We start from the raw sequence: 17,378 nt of genomic DNA, 5'->3' as shown, positions 1-17,378 counted from the left end.
CGTGAGCTTAATTAAATTTTAAGTTCACTCCGATGGGAAATAAAACTAATATGGGTTCATGTTAGTTATTGGAAATTATTCACATCAGCGAAGAGCACCTTCCTACTCAAAAAGAAGTGTGAACAGTGCAAAGAAGATTAACAGCCTCACGTAGCTGCGTATCACATTAAGCTTCACATGCATAAACGGTGCTAGTCCTATAAGCTTGGTAGCATGCCACCCTGCCAAGCATTACCATAACTGTGTCATTTTTTTCTGACGCCAGCAACATGAATTGTAGGCAGCACCTCTCAAACTAATTCAATATGAAATTTTTGCTTAAGTCCAGCCCACTTTTGCAGAAAAAAAACTGCACTTATACTTCATGCCATAAAAAGTGATCACGATTATTCAAACCATTATTTAAAAATTCTTTCAGAACTAAGTCCTTGAAAACACTGAAAAGCTCTAAAATCTCTAATAGAATGGCTGTAGCTGTGCAACATAGAACACTATGTTCACGGACATCAAGAGATGATGAACTTGCAACAATGTCCCAATTACATAAAAACATACATACCACACACATCTATTCCCGGCCACTTGTACGGTTTTGAAGAATCCAGGCTGAACTTCGGTGCTAGGAGTGACAATGGCTGTGCACCTTTGCATCCCTCCTTCTCCCAGGTGCACTGCAATAGAAGCGTCATTTATAGTATTAGTGTAATGGTTAGTGATAACTTATATGTTCATTAAACCACGTAATGGCAGCACACATGCTCAAAAAAGGACAGGAATGGTTTTTAAATGAGAAACAACTTTTTATTCTAAATTTTATCCATTACAGCACTTGCCACATATTTATAAGAGGCATAATTGATGCAATGCACTGGCACAATAAGCCTAGACAAACTTCTACAGCACAATGGCCTATTACCAGTGAATTGTCACTAAGTGCCTAACACATAATTAACATATTTTCTAACAGTCACTGCAGAAAAAAGAAAGAACTATATTGTTACTGCTTACGAGATTGACAGTATTCATTACAGAATTTTTTTTTGTCGACAGATTACAGCAGTGCAACCAAAATCCTTATTGTTCTAAACAGAAAAGCTTAGAGACTAGCGTATTCTTCTATTCAAGCTCTTACAGCGACATCAAACTTAACGTCTCTCTTTCACAAGAGAATACAAGAGCACGAAAAGAGGTGACATAGACTGTACGCTTTTGTGAGCTAATGTTTGGCCACCAACTAGCCCCGACCTTTTCACTAGTAAAAAGAACTAAACAAGTCTACTTTTCTCTATTAGTTCGCAGCCTGAGTGAAGAGCCAGCTACATATCAACTTAACACCATTAGCACTCGCATCTTGCCATTCGAATGCAGTAAAACTGCTGTCATGATAAGTCACATTCTGGGTTAGCAAAAATATTACAAGGTGTGAGCGAAAACGGCCGCATGCCAGGAAGCGCAGAGCACAAATGAGCTGCTAATTTCTTGCCTATGAATAAATAAATTTCACGTTTACTGTTTTATCGTTTTCTTGCTACTCCGTGGTAAAGAGAAAAAAAAATTGACGCCGTCCATTCGCAAAAAAAAAAGCGGCCTGGCAGAAGGAGTTGCCTTGTAGCGCTAAAATTATAAAGGGATTACTGTCCAGTAAGAATCACATACAGTGCTGCGGTAGATGTGAGCACTGCGCGCAGTACGTACCACAGAAGCGCGCACACTAATTTACTCGCCCCTTTTTGAACGGAGACTGCGGTTTGGACTTACCTTACTGAATGGTCGTGAGCAGGGACGAATACTTTGCGTTGAAGAGACGACCGGCAATGTTCTTTCGCACAGCAGACGAAGGATCAGAGCCTGCAGCGAAAGAAAGCATGAGAAAGACGCCTGCATATTGCGCCGCTGCGATCGTGTGTTGTACACGATAGGCTCCCTCCGGCCGCACGTGACCGGCTCAAAACAAGAAATAGCAACAAGTAGCGGCTCGCGCGCACAATCCATGATAAAGCATCTTTACAGAATACACCATAATCTGATGGCAGGAAACAACCCGAATGACCAAACGAATAGATCACTTACTTGTAGGGTTGAAATTTGGCGCGAAGAATCCGTACGATGAGCTGCGCCGCGACGACCTGGCGTGCGCTGTTTCTTCCAGGCGTTCACTCTTTCGCGAAGATGTCGCCCACTGCAGCGTCACACATCGATGAAGCGTGCACGATGAAGTAATCGCTGAGCACAAGCGAACACGAACGCACACGGGCCACACAGCTCAAAATGAGGAACGCGCGCCCTGACTCGCACGCACGACACCCTGCAACAACTACGACGAGCGTCACGTGTAAGCAGCGGCTTCGTCTTCGACTCCAGGGGAGGAAATAGCCAATCCAAATAGACAGGCACGTGACCGAAAAAGAGAAGGAAAAAACTACAAGCCACTGCCATTGCTTTGCGCCTTCTTTTGTTCGGCGAGGCAACGCGATTCCCCTCTTTCCTTTTTCTCCGCTGACTGAGGGAACCAGTGCTCCAAGGTCATGCCGCCCGCGTGCGGGGCAACAGCCTTTGGAGCTTGCAATGTGCGGGTTCGCTTCTTTTTGCGTGCGCCGCTCTGTTCATGTGGTACTGATTTTTCCGCGCTCTCCGCGTGCTCACAGCTCTTTCGTTCTCGGGTACAACGAGCGCCTTGCAGTATGCGTTTGAAATATTTAGTGCAGCCGGCTGTTACGCAGATGCTGCCGTAAATCTACGGTGTATGCAACAGAATAGTTTTCAGAGTAGTGGAACGTACGCTCTCGTCAGCTCTCATTTACTGCCGCACGCGGAAGGCACTGCGAAATATATATCAATAAACTGCCCTTCCTGCACTGCTAAGTCATTCATAGAACTATCTAAAAAAGCGATGTAAATGCTAGAGCATTACTGATTCCACGTCAGATACATACAGTTTGCAATATTGGTATGACATTTCAGCTTTCTTTTTGCTTATGAGGCCGCACGTGTTAGGAGAATTCGAAAAAAGCAAAAAACCAGCTCTAGTTCAAAAATATTTTAGTTCACGCGAAATAGACACAGCTATAGAAATATGGATTTATTAAAGCCGCACCGAGTAGAAAGAAGTTTCAGGCAAAAAAAGGGGATTCACGAGATTTGAACTTTTGAAGAATTGGCGCAGAAGAGGGTTTCAAGCGGCAGTCGACCACTGCTGATGCAGCAGTTCTCACCTCTCATCGTTCCAGAGTTCGCGAAGTTCTCAAAATATTTTCAAAATGGGTCAACAGAGCAGAAATGGAGCACTGGCAACGCTATGGCAGCAAGCACCCGTTAAGACGCTTCAACCGACTGGTTATTCGGGCGATTCCGTCTATTACACGCGTTTTCATTTTATTCAATATAGGCAGTTGCCACCGCTGAATTTATGCTTTTGTTAAAGATTGGTTCGTCAGTGCGATACAATGTGTCCTTTAGCTCAGTTTTATTTGTGCGTACAAGACAAAAGTATCAGTCATCCGAAGCAACTTACGATGATGAAGGAAAACCTGCCAGTTTCTCCGTAGCTTCATTTATTTTCGAGCTTGGGTCTTCGGGCTGCGTCTATCTAGTGCAATATACTGTTTAGTGCTTATCATTAGCCTCTAAAAGAAAGAGTTATTTCCTGACGCATGAACCATTCCATAAGAATTCACAATGCACTGCCGCAATATAAGCGCCTTGATTACTGTTTCCTCTGGCACCCGGTTTGTTGCGGAATTCGATGCTTCCATAGCGCCACAGTTCGAAAAAAATAATTGGAGGCAGTCAACTTCATTTCTGACTATCAGTACTACTTGACTGCATTAAAGCTGCGCGGAACAACCTAAAAGCTAAAAGTTACGTACACGTACACTGAGTTTAAGCTCATTTCTGCTCTTGTAGGCGTGCAACACAATTTCATACTCAAGAGAAGTTCGAATAGACTTAAATCGCGTTAGTCACCTCGCTCCCTGTCTATAAATTTAAAATAAGCTGAAATTGAACTGCTTCTATGAGAAATACTTGTATGCGCCAAAACATGATCAGGAAATGCAGCTATCTCGAAAACTGATTACTATGGGCTTCGCTATCTTGTGCCGAGAGAAAGGATCCGTACATTTGTTGGAAAGGAAACGTAGAAATGTCTTTTACGCTGCGTTGAGGAATTTACGAGCAGATGTACAAATGCTGGTGATCTCATAGTAGACCAGCAAAAGTGCGACTCTGAGGCCTGGCTCGTGTCTTGGTAAAAGTGCTCTAAACAAAAAAGTACCTATATATATGGAATGTTCAGGCCACGTTCACAACTCAGTTCGGATGCAGAATTATTCCTTCCCTCGTTTCTTGCATTTTTGTTTTTCAGCGTTGTCAATATTAGTGGTGAAGATCACGCATTTATCAGCGAGTAGGGCTCTGTTTTGTTGTTGAAATGGAGCAGAAATATGAGAGTGCAATTTATTCGGGATTTGCGTTACACTGCATCTTCAGCTAACATAAAATTACTGCGTCAACAATCTCGCTCGTTCGTCCGATTTTGATTTATTAACTTGTATGCATGTTAACCTGAACCCTTTCTGTTATTCGTCTGTTATTTGCTCAGGAACATGTGCCACAACGAGGGGTTATTCGAAAAGCAGTGCACGTTATTCGAAATTGTACGGAGGGAATTAAGCCCCCTGGTGTTTATCGTATACGCTATTAGAAAATGAAGAACAGCGCTGACTAATAGCGCTTACGCTGGCTGTGAATGAAGCAAAACTGTTCCTTTTAAAGCTTTTATTACCGCTTTAATAAAAGCTTAACCACAAGCCGAAATTATAAGCGCAATAATTTTCATGCCTCTGGTGTGTTGAAGCGCTAAACTGTTGATTTCGTTCAGAGCTGCGATTGATCAAAGGAGTAGCAGCACCGATCATGCCGTCTGTCTTTGCTGACTTACTTCTTTTTTAAAATGATATCCAATCATGAGTATGAGAGCACATGCACCGAATATTAGTGATTATTTTGGCCGTTAGCAACCAAGCGCATGTTTGCAGGCGTGATGGTTGTCGTGGCCTATCGCGGCCAATGCACCTTTTTTCAGTAACGTTCTGTGCATCCGCCAAGCCGCCTCGTCCGCCATTATTGCCGACCATGTCAGGCGGAGATGGGCAGAAGATCGCTGTACGTGTTCTTCGAAGAAATAGCTTCTGGTCCCTTGAAGAAGCGAGGAGGCGCGTTTAGTTTCGCCAGCGCGGATGAATGGATCAATGCAGTGGGGGAGCGTGAGCCAGAGTAGCTCTTAACTATTGTCCTCAAAATAACCCCGCCACCCCGCTTTCGGGAGAGGGCCGTCTTCGAGAGGGGAGGCGGTGAGGGCTGCATACTTTGCTGTACATGTCTTCGCGCAGAGGGAACACAGCTGGTTTGAAGAGTAAAAAAAAGGGGTAAGTTTTCTCAAAGAGACTAACGGCCTCCACCACCTCCACACGGGTGTAACGATGCACTCCGCAAAGTGCATCGTTAGTCCATGCGCCTTCAGATAGCATAAGTCGTGAAGATGCACCCTTCTTACACCCTTTTTTCTTAGAGTGTAGGAGTCAGTGATCCTGTCAACCTACCAACCGAGAGGCCAGCACGCAAACCGAGTAGTAACATTGTTCGAAGACGGGTGGGCTTGTTGGTGACTCGAGTTGGAATAAAAACTGAAAACTGGTTTTGAGCAAATGAAAGGCTTCATAAGTCTCTGAATTCTCGTCGGAGGCCTTAAAAGCATCACGAGGAAAGGGACTGAAAGAACAGAGAAGTAGGTGCTGCAGAGAAGAGCTCCAGAATATATTCGACTAGTTGAGGACCTTTACAGTGACTGATATCGCGCAGCACACGGGTACTATTTTGCGCTTCGTCTTTATTGAAACATGGCCCCGCGGGAAATGAAACGTATATTTAAAAAAAAAAAACAGAGAAGCAGGAAAGAAGTGAGAGTTGAAGTTCGTGCCTTGCCTTGTGCAGTTAAAATATGCATTCCATACCGACGAAACCATAGCACCTCTTGCAAGCTAACTGCCATTAGATGCAGCTCTGGACAAATTGGGCAGTTCCTATACCTCGAGCAAGCCGATTAAGCCGGAATCCAGGGCAATTATTTGAAATTAGCTAGATGCGCTCTTCAAGCGTTATCAAAAGTTGTGTTTGAATACTTGCTCACTCCGGGTGCGTGCTGAAGGCGGATCCAAGTAGGAACCGCTGTCTTCCCAATGCCTGTTGGGGGTCCAGACCGAGTTCTATCATGTTGAGCAGCACCTGCAGGAAAGAACCCGCCCGCCTCGCGTGTAGGTTATACGATTGTAGGAAAAGCTCCACCTAACTTCCATGTCCACCTCCTGAGAACGTTCGCGCATGGATTCGATCGATAGCGCGACGAAATTTTGAGCATTCGTAGAGCATTCGTCCTTCCATTTCGTCAGACCAAAAATCTAAAGGTTATCTAGTCTTCTGAGATTTGTAAGCTCTCCGACTACTTTTCGCGTGATGTCAGTGCGACATATTTAACGTTACAAGAAGTTTCACCTAATGACAGCCAAGGAAAATACAAGTACTTGTCCCGGTTTCTTGATAATAACCCACATTCGGTCCTCGACGCTATCGAAAGCCAAGCCGCTCCTGTTACACTGTGATCGGGCACCACTTCCTCTCCTGTCGCCTGAGCACTGTTCAAACCTTACATCAGCGCCTTTCTGTAAACACTGGCGTTCACTGGTGATTACTCCTTCACACAGGTACAGGTGTTAATCTGCCCGTACTCTATGCAAGCTGCGACAGCCGCGACTTGCTGCGAGATCTAGAAAAAGACTGAGTTTTTCTCTAAAGCAAAGACGAAGACTAGAAGCAAAGTTATTAAAGCGCACTAAAACTCCAAAATAGGTGACAACAGCATCAGCTGGCCGTCATTATCACTTTCAAGGAAAAAGCTTGAATTTTAGATAGTCATGTTCACACTTTCTGCAGCTTATGATTCACACATGTCTAAGAGTTTCTTCGTCGATACATCAACCACATGAACTTCTCGATCGCTCTAGACCGTTGTGTTGATAGACTTTAAAGGCCCCTCTTTTCATGAAACAAAAACAATTTGAAGTCCGTGCTATTGTGGGCCTCCCTATATGCCTTTCGTCCCGCTTTCATCGCCCACTCTTACGCTCAACATTAAAATACTTCTGTCAGCCGCATCAGGACGCCTTGTGTGTGACCCTGCCATTCTTCTGTCATTTTCATGCTTTCGTTGCGCTTAGAAGCGAAGTACTTGAACCGGCTCGTTTATCGGGGAACGGGGGGGGGGGGGGGGGGGGGTACACAGCTGGTCCAGGTAAAGGGGGTTCCCGCTAGTGTGAGAGACCTCTGCAACTTCGGATGGCGTGGTACACAACACGGTCCCAACTGTGTGGAGATCAAGGCGGACACAGAGGACATTCTACGCACCTATCACGTTACGGTTATATCCGCCTATTTCCCACACGCTACCATTTCCTTCTAGAGTGTATGGTTTCCTTCGGACTGTACGGACACGCGGAGACGGAAAGTTGGCTGCGCTGGTTTTTTCACGTCTTCGGAAGCTGCGTTTACTTAAGGACAGAGACATAAGAAGCCGAAACGGAAGGTGGGACGCCAACTAGAGGACGGAGGGAGAAAAGAAGCAGGCAGGAGAAATGGCAGGAGGCAAATGGCCGCTGGGCATCATCTTAAAGGCAGGGACATAACAGAAGCTAGCACCATGACTTCAACTAAAGGACGGAGACATATGCAAGGCTGCCTAGACGATGTCTGAACGTCCAACAGGCGGCTGAGGCATTGAACAAGCAGACATTAAAACGGCGGACGTCAATTAAAAGACGCGGGGATAGAAGAAGGAGACAAGACAAAGAATGGGCGTACACTAAAGTATAAGGACATGTAAAAAGCAGACATAGCAGTCGCTGGACGTTAAACAAACGATAGAGGGATAAAAGAAATATACATTGTGTTATCTGGGTGTACACATAGAGACGGATACAATGCAGAAGCAGCCAGGACCATCGCTGAACGGCTGAGGAACAGAGACATAAAAGAAGCAGCGAGGAAAACGCTGAGCAGCTACTAAAGGACGGATGTTTATAAGATGACACGACAATCGTTGGGTACCAACATAGAGACAAAGGCGTCAGCAGACAGGAAGATGGCTGAACATCATGTAAATGACGGAGATATAAGAGAATCAGACAGCAGAGTCGCTGGATGTCAAAGAACGGGCGCATAGAAGAAGAAAATAGGTCCATCGCCGGATGTCAAACAAACCGCAGAGCCGTAGAATAAGCCGGAAGGTAATAAATACCCTTCTGTCGGCTAAAGGACAGAGGTATAAAAAAATCAGGCAGAATAATAGCTCCCTGGCTGTCACCTAAAGGGCAGAGGCATAGAAAAAGCAGTCAGAAAAAGATCTGGATGTCAAATAAAGGACAGAGACATAATAGGACTAGATTCATCGCTAACATTCACAAAAAAGAGACAGGAATAGAATGAGCAAGCACAATAACTGAACGTCAACTAAAGAACGGAGACATAAGACATTAGGAGTGATCACAGTCCCTAGACCGCAAGTGAAGGGCGCATAAAACAAGACAGAGAAAAATCGCTGGACGTCAACCAAATGGCACTGGCATAAAATAAAAAAAAAACGGGAAAATCTCTGGACGTGAAATAAAGGCCGGAGGACTAGAAAAAAGCTAACAGGACATACTCTGGACGCTAACTCAAAGGGGTAATCACATAGTCTTCCAGAAAATCGGGATTTTACGCTGCAGCTACTGTGCATGACGTAATTATGCAAACTTAGAAAACAGTTAGGGCTCAAAGCGCGCATTTCAGCTATAAATTGTAATTTGAAGTTAGAGGCTCTAAGGCTCTTCCCCTTGTAGCGACGGCCATATTGAAGCAGCCTGAGTGACGTCATTACCCGGCAGCGTCGTCGTCTGCTGCAAAAATGCCGGGCGCACGGTCGGTGTGGAGAGGAGTGCACGCCTACTTGAGCCTGTCCCTGGCACATTGCGGTCAAGTGGCCGAGACCGAGCAGAAAATGGGCACAAAAAAAAAGGACACGGGCATTTGGTGCGTTTGTCCCCCTGGTGTGGGCTATGTGCTGCTCACTACTATGCGCATCGTCTCTCCAACTTTCCCTCTTCACCCTCCATACGTCTATCCTGAGCAGCGAATAACCCACCCTCCTATGCTCACTACGCGTACTTTAGTCGTTCTGTCATGACTAAGCACGTCGACGTCGGCTTATGTCGTCACGGATCGCGAGCGCGCCAGTGTTGCCTGACTGCCACACGGTAAAGAACAATCTTTAAAAATTCATTTACAAATATCTCGGTGCACCAAATGAGCTCATATTTGTCTAATTGTTCCCAGATGTGTAGCGAACAACCAGCGATAGAAAGCCTCACTCCGAAATGGGGTTTGATGACCGCTTTAAGGGCGCTGCATAGAAGAAGATACAGGGCAATAGCTGGACGTCAACTAAAGTGACAGGCATAGAGGAAAAGAAGCAATCACGATAATTGTTGGGCATGAAATAAAGTACGGAGACACAGAAGAAGTAAACAGGAAATGCTACGACGCCAAATAAAAGACGAAGACATAAGATGCAGCTAGGACAATCGCTCAACGTCTGCTAAAGGACGGAGAGTAAGAAGATGCAGACAGTTATTTTATCCGAACTTGTAACAAAGGATGAAGGCATAGAAGATGTGGACAAGACACAGGCAAAACACAGGGTTCAGACTTAGAAGAATCAGACAAGACAACCACTGAACGTGCACGAAAAGAGACAGACATATGAGGAGTCAGCACCATCGCTGGACCTCAAGAGAAGGGCGCGGACAATCAACACATAGAAAAATCGTTGGACTTCAATGAAATGACGGTGGCGTATAGAAGAAAGCGTGACCATTCCTGGACGGTCAATAAAGGACGGAGAAATAGAAGAAATTGACAGGACAATTGCTGGACGACAGATCAAGGGCGGAGCAATAAAAGAATACACATTACAATCGCTGGGCGTGAAGGCAAGGACCGAGGCATAGAGGCACAGAATATGAAGGAACGAGAATTACTGAACGTCTACTAAAGAACGGAGAGATCGAATATTCAGACAGGAAAGCGGTCTGGACATGTAATAAAGGACAGAGGCATAGAAGCAAACACAACCTTCGCTCGACATGACATAAAGGCGCGGACAATAAAGAAACAGACAGGACAACATGGTTGTTTTTGAAGGACAGGCACAGAAGGAGCCATCACAATCGCTCGACGTCAACTAGAACACGAAGACATTGCAGTACCAGAAAGGGCAATTGCTCGACGCCAAGTGAAGGACGGAGACATAGTTAAGCCACGAGAAACGGTGGATGACTATTAAAGGACGGAGAGAGAGAAGAATCAGACAGTAATATGTCTTGACGTCGCCTGCCGCAGATGCTTGCTGTCTCCGCCCTTTACGGTGGTAAAATGTTCCCCAGCGGAGCAGCCGCTCCTTTTAACGGGGAGTGCGCTGCGTCCGGTAAAGTTTCTTCTGGACATCCTCTTTCTGGTCACGTGATTCAGTGGGCCTCGCCACGTTTTCCTTAGAATGGGTACTGTAATGGGCCGGGGAAGGCCGGTAGACCTTTTCCTCTCACGTTTTTGTTCCGATTAAAAGAAGAAGAAAGGTCTGAGATCTATGTCATAAATCACGACACGAGATCATGACCTTGTCCTGTTCAGTGATACGTTGAAACCTTATTGTGACGTCTCTCGGTTACCTGGGCGAGTATGGCGGGCTGCGGGAGTCCTGCCATGGTGCCGAGCGTGCAGAGCCAGTCGTGCGAGCGGGAGTCCGTCACCATGACGGGCATGACTGAGTGGTAAGGCTTCTTGCGGGGACCGAAGCAGTTCGGATGCCCCGCCTCCAGGTTGAAGCCGGTTCCCCTCGCCTGATGGAGAGTGTTTTGTATGAAGGGTCGCAGTTAAAACAATCAAGAGGTCCAGGCGTTTTGTGTTCAGCCGTTTAACAATCAAAGATATGGTCCTTTTGGAGCAGTCAAAGGCGAGAGCATACCAACTGTCAAGGACTTTTTACCTATGACGCGACACTCTCGAAAGAATGTCTCTGCTCTCGCGAAATCTTTGCCCGAATCACAAGTTTTCCCACTCCGTCTTCATAAGCTACTTTTGAATAAAAGTAGCAACTTTTATCATAAAGGTGCCGAGAACTTGCACGAGGCAGTCCGAAGGTGAAATTCGCTGTCCAGCTGGCGTTTCGATAACCATGAAGATGGCAGCAATAGCGGACCAACTGCCAGCACTCGGCGACGGGGCAATCACGCGAGTTCACCTGATGAGAAGCGTCTGTTTCGGGCCTCATAACAATCATCTAGGGGAGCGAGCTACCTCAGCGGCCTAGTTGTATTAACAAACACAGGAAGTATCTTAGTGACACTTTCACATTATTTCAAATGCATGCACTATCAATGCCGATTAAATCTTCTCGCAGAAACATGGCTTTCAGAGAGAGTAGGAAGCTCGGATATGCTTTTAATATGCCTAAGATTATGACGTATGGCTCAGCGACCGTGAGGACAGCCTCTAGCAGTGAGCTCTAATAGCTGTATCGCAAACCATGCCTTCGTTACAAGTACATCGTACGTCTGATTTCGAACTGGTGTGGGTCTGCGCCTCTATTCGGACGACAAGAGTTTTACTAGGGCTATTTATTTATTTATTACTGTACCCACAGCGTCATGAGGCATTACAGTAGAGGGCGACGGGGGGGGGGGGGGGGGGTCAAGACAACTCAAACGCTGTCGAAAAAGCAGGAAATGCAGATGAAAAGAAATTAGGCAAGCAACTGAATTTAAAATCAAACAAGCTTACAGGCAACACTTTAGAATCATTGAAGAAACAAGGGCTTAATTATAATGTCCTGTTTTTCTCGAATAAAAACGACCGTGCTAAGTCTATCTCCTTGGATGTGCCTGGGTTGGACAGTATTTGTGGAGCTCCACAACTTTCCTATTGACGCCTGAACGTTTCTTCCTATATTTAAAAAGTCAGTTAATTTATCTCGAAAGATTATTCACGTACGTCGAGCAAAAAAATGGCACTATAACTTTATATAAAACCCAACCACATCCACGCAATTTCAGTTCTGAAGAACGCTTAGGTTTTTTTAAAAATCTTCGTCCAAGTTAGCTTAAACACCCTGTAAACGCCGCGGCACCATCGAAAGTCTAGCCGCACTTGGCTATCTCTCTCTCTCGTCCCCTACGCACTCCTCTTCCCAGTTGCTTCATTGTGCGAGAATCCGATGCAGCGGCCGCGTTTCGATGTAGGCGAAAAGCATAAAGTACCCGCGTGCTGTGCGATGTCAGTACACGTTAAAGATCCCCAAGGTGGCGAAATCATTGCGGAGCGCTCCACTTCAGCACCTCTTTCTTCTATTCTCCTTTCACTCCCACTTTCCTCCCGTCCCTTACGGCGTGGTTAGGTGTCCACGAAAAAGTTCAACAGTGTCTGTTTGTCTTGCTTATAACCAGTAATGAATCTTTTTTTTTCTTTATCCGGAAAAAATAACAAAGCCTGCATAAACCTCTGCGCTTTCTTGTCTCTAATTTTTTTTTCTTCATCATCATTTTATTTCGTTAAACCAATACATTGGAACTTCATTGTCGGTCTCTCGGCCGGACCTAGATCGCACAACCAGGCAATGAACCCGCATTGCATTGAAATAATTTGCGGAAGATAGCCTCAACATTTTACATGCGTGAAATTTTTCATCCGTTTCCTCATTTAATCGACCCTTCTACAGTCTAAGCAGATAGAGTAATTGTTGCTAGTATTGTTCTTGTTCATGCTTTATTCAGTTCGAATGGCACATAGCTTTGTGGTTAGCAAAACAAATTTGGTCAAAGGCATTCTCGGGAGCTTTCGAGCCCAAACAAGGAATGGGCTGCGTTTTCTGTTGCTTAGCACTGCTACTTACTTATCTTTCTGCTTTTTGCTCTTACTTGAACAGCGAATCCATGATCCTCGACCACGGCGCATCCAAAGTTGATAGAAAGGCTCCCCATCATGGCGCACACGTTACCGTCTTCGTCAGCTGCCGCCGCAAACGTCGTGCCCGACAGTCCGTAAGGTAGAGCCACTTCCGGATATACCCTTTCCACCCTCCTGCAAGAAAGAGGACAGAAAATCGCAGGACGGTTAAGAGTGTGTAGCGCGCATTTTATAGCGTTAGCTGTGGTGTGAAAGCAAATAATTAAAAAAATTCTGTGTTTTTTTCTCGCAGACACCGAGAGCAAGAGGTGATTCAGGAATTCCGAGAACTGTAGTGATAATCAAAATTAACTTTCCTTTCGATCTTTTTGTAGGACATGAAAAATGTAGTAACTAACTTCTTTGTAATGGCTGCCGCATTGACCCTGTATTTTTTGTCTAGGCTCCAGGATAGGAGACTCACTACACGTCAGTCTGTGTGTAACGCGCACAGCCAGCTCAGTGAAAATCGCTAAGTACACTTGCATTTTAATTTTTATTGCGCTGTTTATATCACACAGAAAAGGTGGCGTTGAATAAAGACAGAGCATTTTAGATTGTGGAAGGTATTTCAGCGAAGGTAAACTAGCAATTTCATAAACAGACACTGTGAGGTATCAAGGCGCCTTTTGTGCCAGAATAATATCCGCACTGGCGGACATAAGAAAACATTGTAATGACGAAGTGCCCGCGCGGCAGCGGGACTGCTCTCGGCGAGCGCGTGCTTCGGTTTGGAGCTGCTGGAACCGCCGACTGTCAGTGAACGCCGTTCTGCGCTTTGTGCTTTGTGCCGAGCTGTGCTTTGCGTTTTGAGACGCAAAACACATTGCAAGTGGTGGAGGTGGACTCTGATCCCGTCCTGGAGCTGAGAAATGGCACCGTTGCCATCCAAATACCGAGAGACACATAACCGCAGTCACCCCCGCTGCCAGCACCGATCATCTGCACTGGCATGCCTCGGCAGCGGGACCAAGCTGTCTTCAGCGGCACCGGCGACAATGATGTGGAAGATTGGCTGGTGTCTTACGAGCGGGTAAGCACGCACAACCGCTAGGACGACACCATCAAGCTCAATAAAGTCATATTCTACCTCACTGACGTTGCCAACCTCTGGTTCTGCAACCATGAAGCGGACATCACCACCTGGTCAGCTTTCAAAACAAACTTCGCGGAGGTATTTGGCCGTCCTGGTGTGCGCAAGCTCCGCGCTGAACAGCGCTTGCGAGAGCGGGCGGGACAGCCGGGTGAGACGTTCACTAGCTACGTGGTAGACGTGGTGGACCTGTGCGAGCGCGTGAATTGTGAAATGTCCGAGGCCGATAAGATTACGCACATTATGAAAGGCATCGACGAGGACGCCTTTCAGATGCTTCTTGCCAGGCAGCCGGACACCGTTGCCTCCGTCATCAGCTTGTGCCAGAGCTACGAGGAGCTCCGCAAGCAACGCGTCCTCGCTCGTCCCTCTATACGACAGGCCGAGATACTATCCGTTGATGCCGTGGTCGCTGGAGAGACCAAGTTCATGCAGGAAGTGAAACGGTTTATCCGTGAAGAAGTAGCACGTCAACTCGCGCTCGCGCATGGGGCTCCAGCTATGTCACCAGCACTTCCGCCGACCTTTCAGCTGACCATCCAGGCACAGGTCGCAGACGCCCTGCAGATCGCGGAAGCCGTGCCACCCGTCCCTCAGCATACTGTGGCTGCCGCGCTTACCTACGCCGCCGTCCTGTCCCGCCCGGCTCCTCATCCCTCGGGCAATTTCTCCGACGCCACAGCAGCTCCTCCGCCTTTGGCACCGCGACCTGTTCGGTCGTATCGGGTTCCCGCCCCACCATCGCTGCCGCACATGGCGCCGGCCCCCCTTCCCTGCGGTCGCCCACGGCGCACTCACGACAACAGGCCCATTTGTTTTGCCTGTGGCATTGCCGGACATGTCACTCGCTACTGCCGCAATCATACCTATTCGCCTACTGACGTCATGACGCCATCAGCATTCGGACCTTACACGCAGCACTACCGCATGCAGCCTAGTTCGCCAACATCTTCGTCCACAACTGACAACCAGTCCGTAACGCCGCGCTGCTCCCATTCTCCGCGGCGCCGTTCAATCTCCTCGATGCGCCGCCGCATCAGCCCCAATGAAGCGTAAAACTCATGATCGTAGTTCCGGAGTCAAGAGCGGCACCTTCAGTGAACTTTACAAGGCCTCTGACGTCCCCCGCAAATGTCATTGATGTAGTAGTAGACGGTGTTGCGACGTGCACCTTCAATGACACCGGTGCTGCCGTATCAGTTATGGACGCGCAATTTTGCCGCCGCATCAAGAAAGTTCTGACGCCATTTTCTGGTATTTTCGTCCATACTTCTGACCCCCAGCAAATTCAGCCGCTCGCCGCTTCCACTGCACGAGCTGCTCTCCAAGACGTCACCTACGCAATTGAGTTCGTGGTACTCTCCTCCTGCTCGCATGACGTCATTCTTGGGTGGGACTTTCTGTCGGAACACTCTGCTGCAGTCGACTGCGCCCGTGCTGAAGTCACTCTCTTTGTCCTACCCGACAACGCCACTGCCGAAACCACTGAGTATCTGGACAAATTCTTCTTTCCCTTGATGTCGAACTTCCTGTTTCCTCGTCCGTTGTAGTCTCCCTGTCCTGTGTCTCTGACGGTGCGAGCAGGGCAGTTTTTTCTTATTTCTTTTTTAAGCCTCACGATAACCACCGGAACAGCAACCATGCTCACCAGCAATCATCTGCCCTCTCCTTTGACTCTGCTTCGTGGTTAATGCAATGGGTATGTAGCATCGGCTGAACTCCTACAAGTCGTCGACGACATCTAGGCCGCTCCTACACCGTCGCTCGATGCTCTCACTCCGGCTCCCCTGTCACACCGACCATTCTCTGATCTCCTGTACAGTGCTATCGATGGAGACCTTCATTCGGCGTGCCGTGACCAGCTGTTCGCCCTTTCGTGCGAATTTCGTTCGCATTTTGATGCGTGCCAAACTCCGCTCGGCCGTGTCTACGCTGTTACACATACCATCGATACTGGCACCCATGCTCTGCGCCAGCGACCATATCGCCTGTCACCTTCGGAGCGTCGCGTCAACACCGAGCAAGTGGACGACATGTTACAGCGCGGAATTATACAGCCATTGAAGAGCCCATAGTCTTCCCCAGTCGTTATCGTTCGAAAGAAAGACGGCTCTATTCGATTATGCGTGGATTATTGACGGCTGAACACTGTAACCCGGAAAGACATATATCCTCTGCCACGCATAGATGACGCCCTCGATTGCCTACAAGGAGCAGAATTTTTTTCGTCACTCGATCTGAGATCTGGTTATTGGCAAATCCCCATGGCCGAAGATGACCGCGAAAAAACAGCATTGGTCACGCCTGCTGGGTTATATGAGTTTAACGTAATGCCATATGGGCTTTGCAATGCCCCTGCTAAATTCGAAAGAATGATGCACAATGCCCGGCGTGGCCTAGGCTGGAAGACGTGCTTCTGTTACCTTGACGAAGTCGTTGTGTTTTCGGCCAACTTCTCGACACATCTGACTCATCTGCGCCAAGTGCTCACTTGTCTCACCACCACCGGGCTGGAATTAAATTTGAAAAAATCCCATTTCGGAGCTCGCCAACTGACCATCCTCGGTCACGTCGTCTATAAACACGGCATCCTTCCGGATTAGGCAAAACTTCGTGCGGTTGCCGAATTTCCGAAGCATTCCACGCCCAAAGAACTGCGGAGTTTCATCGGCCTATGCTCATATTTTCGGCGATTCATCGGAAATATCGCCACCATCATTTCACCTTTGACATGACTTCAAGCCCGAAATTTCTTGTCGTCGTAGTGCTCCAGATGTGACGATGCTTTCGCCACAATGCGCCGGCTCCTTACTTCACCACCCATACTTCGCCATTACGACCCGAACGCGCCAACCGAGGTCCACACGGATGCTAGTGGTGCATTGGTTCTGTGCTTGCACAACGTAAGTCATGAATATGTTGTCGCTTATGCCAGCCGCACACTGTCTAAAGCCGAGATCAATTACTCCGTGCCGAAAAAGAATGTTTGGCCATTTTGTGGGCAATAACCAAATTTCGCCCATATCTCTACGGCCGCCCCTTCAACGTAGTCACCGACCACCATGCTTTATGCTGGCTGTCGTCCTTGAAGGATTCATCCGGCCGACTTGGTCGTTGGGCACTACGACTTCAGGAGTACGACCTTCGAGTCAACAACCGTTCCGGCCGCAAGCGCTCTGACGCCGACGACCTGTCCCGC

General features: G+C 47.3%; 1 protein-coding gene and 1 long non-coding RNA gene across 2 annotated transcripts in view; both read right to left on the bottom strand.

Annotated features, from left to right (window-relative positions):
• The window catches only part of LOC149347289 (uncharacterized), an 87,640-nt gene that overhangs the window by 9,174 nt on the left and 61,088 nt on the right, over positions 1-17,378 (bottom strand). Inside the window, exons 7-9 of the mRNA XM_089586986.1 lie at positions 13,059-13,221; positions 10,815-10,985; positions 6,188-6,282 (exon numbers count right to left, since the gene is read on the bottom strand). Of these exons, the coding sequence (XP_089443112.1) occupies positions 6,188-6,282; positions 10,815-10,985; positions 13,059-13,221 (429 nt within the window). The remainder of the gene's footprint in view (positions 1-6,187; positions 6,283-10,814; positions 10,986-13,058; positions 13,222-17,378) is intronic.
• On the bottom strand, positions 508-2,752 carry LOC149347290 (uncharacterized). Its single transcript, XR_016292127.1, has 3 exons — positions 2,071-2,752; positions 1,759-1,848; positions 508-671 (listed from the first exon to the last, which is right to left on the bottom strand). It is a non-coding gene; the product is annotated as an uncharacterized LOC149347290 (long non-coding RNA).

This window comes from Amblyomma mixtum, chromosome 4 (assembly GCF_055824585.1).
Source record: "Amblyomma mixtum isolate Tamu chromosome 4, ASM5582458v1, whole genome shotgun sequence".
In the NCBI taxonomy this organism is placed as follows: Eukaryota; Metazoa; Arthropoda; class Arachnida; order Ixodida; family Ixodidae; genus Amblyomma; species Amblyomma mixtum.
Note: the sequence above shows the minus strand (reverse complement) of the source record. Positions and strands in the feature narration are given on the sequence as shown.